Source organism: Ipomoea nil, unplaced genomic scaffold (assembly GCF_001879475.1).
Source record: "Ipomoea nil cultivar Tokyo-kokei standard unplaced genomic scaffold, Asagao_1.1 scaffold2704, whole genome shotgun sequence".
Classification (NCBI taxonomy): domain Eukaryota; kingdom Viridiplantae; phylum Streptophyta; class Magnoliopsida; order Solanales; family Convolvulaceae; genus Ipomoea; species Ipomoea nil.
In genome coordinates this window covers 3,540,878-3,551,502 of record NW_017619132.1, presented here as the reverse complement: position 1 = coordinate 3,551,502, position 10,625 = coordinate 3,540,878, and the positions used below count along the sequence as shown (strand labels likewise).

Below are 10,625 nucleotides of genomic sequence, written 5' to 3'. Positions count from 1 at the left end.
TTTTAATGAAATACCAAGAAATTCCATAGAATGAAAACATCTTCATTATTTAAATCAATGTACAAGTTAGAAAGAACTGTCAAACATATCTATTGATCATAATGATCATAAAAGAGTAACTAGGTCTCATATACCTTGCCAACTTGGACCAAATAAATCTATCGATACTCCTGATGCCAGAAGTATAGGAGATCCATCGGTGTAAGAAATAAGAATTATACTAGATCTAGTAAATAAACATTGTCACTCTTGAAAAAACTTGAATAAATTTTGTCCGTTCATCCAGATGATGAGAAACCCTAGTCAATTCATAGGTGCACCAAACAAACATAATACTAAGAATGCGAGACATTTCGATTAGGGTCGTATTCTATGGTTACGATTCGACCATATATGTCTTTTTCATTTCGTCAAAAATCTATCCTTTACCACAACGATGCTGTCCAGAGATCAAATTCTTTCCTCGAGTGGATTTCACTTGACCATTTACGGTTTCATTGCGTGTACTCGGGGTATAAGTTTTGTATAATTGTATCACCATGCATAAGTATTTTGATTTTGATTGAAGTTCTTTATCTTTTTAAGAGGTTGAATAGAATAACCCGGTTGAAGCGTAATGATTAGATGTGATCTGAATAGTTCTGGGAAATGTATAGAATCTGGTTACTTAAATATTGTCCTAAACAATTATAAATATGAGAGAGATTTGAGATATTTGTGAAAGTATTATAGTTGTCGAAAATACAATAGCTTTGCAACGTTTGTAACGGATGTAATTATCTTTCATTATTGTATGTCTTTATTGTATCTTGTCTATATATCATTGTACTATGATAAAGATGAATGAACAAGATGATTTTCCTGCCTTCTCCTTTTTTCTGTCTATTACTTCTTATCTTTACTTACGTTTTCATTATTTGTTTAACATAATAAAATAATAATAATAATAATAATAATAATAATAATTAAAATTGTTGATTAAATTGACCAAAAGACATGAATTATATACGAACACCAAAATTAACATTTTTAATAGTGTAGTAAAAATTACACACACACACACACATATATATATATATAGTGAGTGTTTTGTTGTTGTCGCGGGTTTGGGGTTGTGGCCCGCAATTGGTGCCAATTTCATTATATTCTGCAATTAATTAGCCTTAATAGAGAACTAAGACAAATTAAATGTAAATTCCAATAATTGTATTATTGATGAATGATAGGATAACAACATATATATTATATATTATATTTCACCACTCATGGGGTGCTCATCCTTAGCTTTAGCTTTATATACATTCTTCCAAAAGGTTAAACCCCAACCCAAAGGGCCCTTAGCTTTCTATACATAACACCGCTTGCCTGGCGTCTTCAACTAATTATATACTACTAATTCAAAGTTTGACTGTTAACGTAAGTAAATTAACCTACCTAGTGACTGCCGATTTTCCTTGTCACCCAAATAATGAACTGAATGAAATATAAAGTACAAGACAAATAGAATAGAAAAGATATATTGTACTACTACTAAAAAAAAAAAAAAAGAATTTCACCTTTCAATCGTGCATATATAAAAAACACGACCACTGATCTGGTGCAGTGCACACTGATCTAAGTTATTGAACCTATCACTTCCCATATAGGGGAGCAACATAATACTATTGGACTACAAGGTCCTTGGTCTGATCTAAGCTATTTATTCACAAACACATAATTAAGTCTAATTCTAATTAGAGACGGGATTACACAGAGTGATTAAGCTAAGCTTTTTTAGGGGCAGGGGCATCTTTTTTAGGGGCAGGGGCAGGGGCATCTTTTTTAAGGGCATCACAAATTGCAGGGGAATTTTTGCCGAAGAGTGTTGGCTTCACATTGTCACATTCCGATATGGCGCTGTCGTTGGTTCCTTTGTATTCCAACTTCACCCCGCTCAGCACTACTTTGTTGCACGGTACTCCGCAGCTGCACAGTAATTCCACCACCACCTTTGTCGCCGACGTCCCCGTTATCTCCTTGACTACTTTTTTGCGGGGTACTCTGGAGCTGCACAGTAATTTCACCGCCACCTTTGTCACCGACGTCCCCGTTATCTCCTTGAAGCTAACGTATTTTCGACGAAACGCCAAAATACGAAACGCCGATCTTGCATTGATTCCAGGGACAGTATTGCTGATCGATCAAGATTGGGTTGCTGACGTTGTCCATCGTCACATCTTCGAAGTGCATGCCGGAGGCGACGCCGTTCGAAGACGCCAGCCACGTCTTGATCCTAACTCAGTTGAGAGTATTGGAGAGTTTGCAGTGCTTCACCGTCACTCCCATCACCGGTTATTCGTTATGGTATCTTCCTAAGCTTCCAATACTGAGCACTTCACATTTTCGACGATCACATTCTAGCAACCGTCCTCGAAGGAGATACAGTCATCGCCGGTCTTAATTTCAGCACCATCGACGGTAACCCCATGGGAACGGCCGATGTGGATTCCGTTGGTGTTGGCGCTATCCCCCGGTGCCTTGATAGTGATTTTGCTCAACGTCAGGTTCTTGGCCTGTATCACATTCATGTGGAAAAACTTGTTGTCCACCGACGTTACTCCTTTCACCACCCCGTTCGTCAGCGTACCAAAGTTGAGGTTCTCTTTAAAAATATATACATTCATTTGAATTCTTAATGAATAATAAACAAATAAAAGAATAGATTAATAATAAGAGACTCTCGATCGAATCGAGTACTTACAATGGGGAGGTTTTTACAGTTTCCGTTGAAATTCTTGTTACAGTTGTTTATCTACCCCGACCGTCGAAAGTGCCACCGGTGACCGTCAAGTCTTTAACCATGCTGAACAAAATCCATCCGTCTTTTGTTTTGAACGCAGTGGGGTCGGTTGGCGCAATAAAAGTGGCGTCTCCCGCATCAAATGTTATGGCACTCTTACAAGGACCTAGAAACTCAATCTAACCCACCATATACTTGCCGTCCAGAACTTTCAGCGTGCTCGGCGCCGCTTTGCATACCTCACCCCAAGCTTTCTTAAAAGCCTACTCAAATAAACCACAAAATACAATCAAATCAAACTATAATATATATATATATATATATATATATATATATATAGAGAGAGAGAGAGAAAGAGATATAGTATTGCATGTATGTTTGTACCGGAGCATCATCGCACTTCCCGTCGCTAACTTCAACACCCTGTATTGTTGCTACAAGATATGCCACATAGAAAAAAATCAAAATCACCTTGGAACCCATCTTTTTTTTTTATGTAATATTTAATTTTTTTAGATTTTTTTAATTGTTTATTTTTCCTTTCTGGTTCAAATCCAGATGGATTGTTGATGGGAAATTGAAATGATCTGTGTGTATTTATAAGGTGAGAAGAGAAGTTTGCTACCACGAAATTAATCACAACTGGAACTCCTAATCTTTTGGATCTCTCTTCCTTATTTAGCGACTCCTATCTCTTAGTTAGAAAATGTCAACCTTTCCATGTAAATAAAGGCAATTTATGTCGTGCACCAGGGCGCGCATTGCATTGTACATCCTAGTACAAAACGACGTCGTTTTGAATTTTTTATTTTTATTTTTTTTTTTGGAAATTTCGCTTTCTGTGTTGGTCGTTAATTTTCTTATTTTTTAATTGAAAAGATAATATATATAATCTAATATAATACATATAAACTCTTAACAGTTAATGTAATGCACATAAATTCCTTGTTTCGAATGTACATGATTGTATAAAAAAGATATACATAATTGTATAAAAAAAATACATAATTGTATAAAAAATGTACATAATTATATACCATAATGTGCATAATTGCATCAACTCCCTACATAAATTATTAAAACGACATCGTTTTGAAAAGTGCGGGGAGCACAGTGCTATGTGCGCCGTAGTGCAGGGTATAACGATTGGTAACTAAACACAGATTTAGATATTCATAGTCCAAAGGTGGTTTGTTATTCACACATGGTTTGAGTTAAATGAAATGAAAAAAAAAAAAAAAAAAAAAAAAAAAAAAAAAAAAAGTGCTAAATAAAGTAGGGAAACAAAGCCGGTTTGTTATTGAAAAATGATAAGTGTATAAAAATCCCATCACATCAGAAAGTGATATACAGCAATGCCAACGTTGGCAACCAAATACAGGCATGATAATCAGCTATCACTGCTTAATTAGTTTGAGTCCCAATCTGGCAATCTGACTTGCTAAGGTGGAGGGGTTTTGGAAGCAATCCAGAGAAGAACAGGTTGGATATATAAGCTCATAAGCAGACTTGGAATCTCTCTCTAATCACGATAAAGTACAGATCTTCCAATAGTTATGAATGTGTAACCGCGTTGCTAATCAGTTGATGCAGCTCCTTGCCTTTTGCCTGGGTTATTGGTAACTCCAGTGTTACCTGTCCGATGAAAACATCAATCAATACTAAACCAAATGAGGATTTAGCTTTTCCAATACTTGGGATGATCAGAGTAATCATGTTGGATGGATGATGGATCCATTGATATTTGAGTACTATATGTATCATTAAGATAACCAAATTTCACAGTCAAATTAATATATACTAGGAAACATAACAATTTGCCCAGACTTCATCAACGCAGTTTCTCCTTTTCGCGCAGTAGTTTGGGACAAAAGGAACTTCCACTATGTGACATTATGTGCTGTTGTATCATGTATGTAATAGAACTCAAAACTCACCTCACTGAAGATTTGACTGTAAGAAGTTTGCACAAATCCCTACCAAAACAAAAACAAAAAAACATAAGAATTTTTTTTGGTGATTCAGATTTGTCAATGCAAACGTTACATTAAACATGGCAAATGCATGTTCAATCCAGCCCCATAAGAGCCCCCTGGCCAAATGAAACAATTCTCATACAATGGAGAGTCGAAAGATGCAAAAATAAATGAATCTCATTCCTGTAGGTACATGATGGAGCCTTAGTTTAGTAAAATATGAATACACGTGTGTTTTTACAGAGAGGACTGAGATACCAATTTTTGGAATAGGCTGAGAGAAGCTTTATTTGACTCTCCAATTTTAGCACGGAAGGTATGGATCCCAAATTTCTCCACAGCAAATGCCATCATCAAAAGAACAGTCTCATTACCAAGCCCTTTGCCGCGACTACACTAGCAAGAACTCCAAGTGAAAACTAAAAAGAATATATAAAAGATAGGTGGAAAACTCAGAGAAATGACAAGGAAAAAGACATCAGACTCATTGGACAGGCGATACATAAGAAATTAACAAACTTGCTGCATAAATTCCAAGAATAAAAGTAAATACGACAATCAATGTAACTGCATACAATGGAATAGTCCCTACACAATTAAGTAATTTAGTACAAGATATCAGATTCCTCGTTTGCTCTTGAGGTTAATCAGTATTATTACCAAGCAAAGATCAACTTCAGAGCAAGGCAAATTGTACTTAGTTAACATACTCTGATACTTCATTTCCAAAAAGATTTAGGTCACCAGCCAACAGGATATTTCTTTAGGTTCATAGATTCTGACCAACTACCTACCGTCTAGGGAGGGTTAGAAACTTGGAAGATGTATCAAATTGGAAAAGAGCTCTCGACAATGACATAACACAATTACTAAACTTGAAATGCAAATGCTTGTACCATTTGGGTTCTGCTATCATTATTTCAATCTCAGCAGTCTGGGAATCATCCAAGTCATTCATATATATATTCACATCACCAACCATGGCTGACAAAAGAGCATAGAATCAGGAACAACAATGCACACCATAAACAAGCACAATCTCTTAGCAAAAGTTAATTTGTAAATTGAGAAGTGGTAAGCAATTACAGAAGCCCTCAGCCTAAACAGTTCTGGAAATTAGGTTCTATCTGCAACTATTGAAGTAAGAACTATTCTACTTCTCAGAAGATCAAATCACCTACCTTCAACATGCGCGTCCCCATGGAAGAAGTCTCCAACAATCAGCTCCTTATCCAACACTATGAAAGTCTGCTCTGCAAAATCAGAAACAGAAATGTTAAAAGGTTAGAACACCTATTCGATCAAACGCGTTTGAGTAGAATCAATTGCGTGAAGTATTAGGAGTTACTCAAGGGATCTTGTGTCCAAGAGAGCTGCATATCATATTCCTGGTCTAGGGTTAGCGGCTCAGAACCAGTAGCTTGGAGGAGAGAAGGGTCCTGCATCCATTCATGGTACTTCGGAACGTGCTCTCTCATGTACGGTACCAGCACCACCTTCTCCCCTTGTACGCTCACCTTCATTTTCCTCTCCTCTCTCTCTCTCTCTCTATCTGCGTCAACATACAGGGCAAATTATGCTGTGCATCCGTATGCACCATGCATGATGCATACGGATGCAAAAACGACGTCGTTTTAATAAAACAAGCGTCTCCTCTTAAAAAAAAAAATCAGGTTCGATTCCCAACAATAACATATGAACTAAAATTCCATAATCGATGAACTATAATTCCATAATCTAATCTATGAACTAAAAATCCCAGAATGAATGAACTAAAATTCCATAATCTATAAATTAAAATTTCAGAATCGATGAACTATAATTCCATAATCGATGAACTATAATTCCATAATCAATTAACTATAATTCCATAATCTATGAACTAAAATTCCAGAATGAATGAACAATATAATGTTGTTACTGGGAATCGAACCTGAATTTTTTTTAAAAGGGAAACGCGCGTTTTTTAATAAAACGACGTCGTTTTGGCATCCGTATGCACCGTAACTATCCAACATACAGTCGTGCAGATTCGCCATTAGTCCATAACTGCTTAAGCCATGTTGCAGGTGTTACTGGGCTTTCTATTGGGCCATCGAACAATTATGTTGGGCCACACCAAAGCTATATTTGATATAATTCTTATAACCATGGACCAATGTCCAAATGCGGCAAATTATGCTATGGATCCGGATCGGGTCTAAAACAACGTTGTTTTGAAGTCTACATTCTAGAAAAAAGAAAAAAAAATTGCTTCATTCTTTACTGTTGACTTGCCATTTGTCTTCCAAATCATTCCTCTATATCATAATTTTAGATCTCAATATACAAAATTACAAAATTCAATATTCACAATTGCAGAATTTTTTATTCACAATTTTAGATCTTAATATACAAATTTACAAAACTCAATATTCACAATTACAAAACTCTATATTTACAATTTTTGAACTCTATAATCACAATTGTTTAACTCTATATTCACACACACAAAAATATCATTAGCTGATTAAACAGTGTCACTAACGGCATCGTTATTCCATATGCACAAAGCTGCGTCGTTTTGGACCTCCATGGCATAACAATTACCACAATGCAAAACGACATTCAAGTTATGTATCTGTAGAGAGCAATTTATATCATGGACCAGGATTCATATAATATTATGAACCCTGGGTCGAATCTACGAGATACAAAATTCATACTTGTAAGTTACATAATTTCATAACACAAGACACAAAAAAGCATAACACGAGACACATACACATGTTATATATTTACTTATTTTTCAAATATGATTTAAGTAATTATAGACCCTGAACCGAAGCGATGAGGTACATAATTCATACCCGTAAATGTACATAATTTCATAACACAAGACACATATACATGTTATATACTTACATATTTTTTCAAATCTGATTTAAGTACATAATTTTTGTTCACATACATAGAATTTCACAACACAAGATACAGGAAATTCATAACATAAGACACAATTAATAAGTTATTTCAAATATAAAATTTAATAACACAAAAACACAAAAAATCACAACACAAGACGGAGCGTTATGCTATGCAACCGTGTGCACCATGCGGTTGCAAAAACGACGTCGTTTCGACGTCCGAAACCACCGAAACCAATCAAACCACAACCACCGGAATTGTAAGACTACAAATAAAAGAAGCCATCTACTTAATGCAAATTGATGTTCGCCTCACAAATAGCACACTGAATGTATATCAATTACACAGCTTTGCACGCCACAAGTAATATAATAAATCACAAGTAGTACATGTTCATTATATTTACATGATTTGCATGCCACACACATAAATAATGAAAACATAAGTAATGGGAGGAATAGAAAAGGCAAGAAGATCATCTTGTTCATCCATCTTCATCATAATACAATGACAATAAAAACATACAATAATGAAGGATAATTACATCCGCTACAGACGTGTGTAAAGTCAATTAAAATTAAAACTACAGTAACACTTGTTGGTATTTATCCAACAAAAATTTATATACAAACTGTTAAAATTAGAGATTTTAATAAATATTTAGTGAATTTCATAGAGAATACAAATTTTTGTAAGAATTTTTAAAAGTCAATATAAAAAAAATATTTATTGACTTTTATTAGTTTGTGTGAACCTTTTTATTTAGAAAAGTTACAAAAATCACTAAAATTTTAAATTAAATTCCTTACAAATTTCAATTCGTAGCATTTATAATTTTTTTACAAAAAAATGTTATAATGTGACATAAAATACTCCTTTTAGTCATAACTATATATAAGCCCTTGCAAACAAATATTTCATATGAAAATTTGTAACAATATTGAATACTAAAAAAAAAAAACAAAAAGATGAATGATATTATTGATAAATAGTAGTAACAAATTTCACCACTCAATCGTGCATATAGAGAAACACGTAGGGGGCGCTATTTATTTAATTAAGTCTAATTCTAATTAGAGACGGGATTACACAGAGTGATTAAGCTAAGCTTTTTTAGGGGCAGGGGCAGGGGCACCTGGGGCAGGGGCACCTTCAGGGGCACCTTCAGGGGCACCTTTTTTAGAGGCATCACAAATTGCAGGGGAATTTTTGCCGGAGAGTGTTGGCTTCACGTTGTCACATTCCGATATGGCGCTGCCGTTGGTTCCTTTGTATTCCAACTTCACCCCGCTCAGCACTACTTTGTTGCACGGTACTCCGGAGCTGCACAGTAATTTCACCGCCACCTTCGTCGCCGACGTCCCCGTTATCTCCTTGAAGCTAACGTCGCTGATCTTTATTTTCGAAGGGACGCCGGCCTTGCATTGATTCCAGGGACAATATTGCTGATCGATCAAGATTGGGTTGCTGACGTTGTCCATCTTCACATCTTCGAAGTGCATGCCGGAGGCGACGCCGTTCGGAGACGCCGGCCACGTCTTGATCCTAACGCCGTTGAGAGTATTGGAGAGTTTGCAGTGCTTCACCGTCACTCCCATCACCGGTTGTTCGTTAGGGTATCTTCCTAAGCTTCCAATACTGATTCCGTGGCCGGGGCCGCACTTCACATTTTCGACGGTCACATTCTGGCAACCGTCCCCGAAGGAGATACAGTCATCGCCGGTCTTAATTTCAGCACCATCGACGGTAACCCCATGGGAACGGCCGATGTGGATTCCGTCCGTGTTGGCGCTATCCCCCGGCGCCTTGATAGTGATTTTGCTCAAGGTTAGGTTCTTGGCCTGTATCACATTCATGTGGAAAAACTTGCTGTCCACCGACGTTACTCCTTTCACCACCCCGTTCGTCAACGTACCAAAGTTGAGGTTCTATTTAAAAATATATACATTCATTTGAATTCTTAATGAATAATAAACAAATAAAAGATCTCGATCGGATTGAGTACTTACAATGGGGAGGTTTTTACAGTTTCCGTTGAAATTCTTGTTACAGTTGTTTATCTTCCAGGCAACGGAACCCCGACCGTCGAAAGTGCCGCCGGTAACCGTCAAGTCTTTAACCATGCTGAACAAAATCCATCCGTCTTTTGTTTTGAACGCAGTGGGGTCGGTTGGCGCGATAAAAGTGGCATCTCCCGCATCAAATGTTATGGCACTCTTACAAGGACCTAGAAACCCAATCTGACCCACCATATACTTGCCGGCCGGAACTTTCAACGTGCTCGGCGCCGCCGCTTTGCATACCTCACCCCAAGCTTTCTTAAAAGCCTACTCAAATAAACCACAAAATACAATCAAATCAAACTATATATATATATATATATATATATATATATATATATATATATATATATAGAGAGAGAGAGAGAAAGAGATATAGTATTGCATGTATGTTTGTACCGGAGCATCATCGCACTTCCCGTCGCCTTTTGCACCAGATTTTTTAACGCTAACTTCAACACCCTGTACTGTTGCTACAAGATATGCCACATAAAAAAAAATTAATGAAGCTTGAATCGCCTTGGAACCCATCCCTTTTTTGTTTGTTTGTTTGTTTTTTTTTTTTTTTGATTTTTTTTTTGATTTTTTATGTAATATTTATTTTTTTAGATTTTTATTTTTATTTTTATTTTATTTTCCTTTCTGGTTGAAATCCAGATGGATTGTTGATGGGAAACTGAAATGATCGCCATTTATAAGGTGAGAAGAGAAGTGTGCTACCACAGATATGAACATAATTCTAGGAAGATTTTGGTGGGTGTGTAAGTGTGTTACAAGTGTTTGGTTCCAATTGGATTTTTCATTCTCAAAGCCTAATTGTGTGAAACATCAATCGTTATTGTATGGACCATATTTTATACACTGTAAATGAATGTAACCATATTTTATACAAGGTAAAAGAAT

The 10,625-nt window shown here is 36.1% G+C and overlaps 2 protein-coding genes across 2 annotated transcripts; both read right to left on the bottom strand.

Annotated features, from left to right (window-relative positions):
• Window positions 1–4,055: 4,055 nt before the first annotated feature.
• On the bottom strand, window positions 4,056–6,317 carry LOC109155596 (N-acetyltransferase 9-like protein). The gene is made up of 6 exons (XM_019303211.1): window positions 6,104–6,317; window positions 5,937–6,008; window positions 5,652–5,739; window positions 5,014–5,146; window positions 4,717–4,755; window positions 4,056–4,414 (listed from the first exon to the last, which is right to left on the bottom strand). The coding sequence occupies exons 1-6, from the start codon at window positions 6,276–6,278 to the stop codon at window positions 4,334–4,336; spliced, it is 588 nt and encodes a 195-aa protein (XP_019158756.1). The 5' UTR covers window positions 6,279–6,317; the 3' UTR covers window positions 4,056–4,333.
• A 2,340-nt stretch (window positions 6,318–8,657) lies between these two features.
• Window positions 8,658–10,293, bottom strand: LOC109155781 (exopolygalacturonase-like). Its single transcript, XM_019303429.1, has 3 exons — window positions 10,122–10,293; window positions 9,672–9,989; window positions 8,658–9,590 (listed from the first exon to the last, which is right to left on the bottom strand). Exons 1-3 carry the CDS (start codon window positions 10,251–10,253, stop codon window positions 8,766–8,768), a joined length of 1,275 nt encoding a protein of 424 aa, XP_019158974.1. The 5' UTR covers window positions 10,254–10,293; the 3' UTR covers window positions 8,658–8,765.
• Window positions 10,294–10,625: the final 332 nt, after the last annotated feature.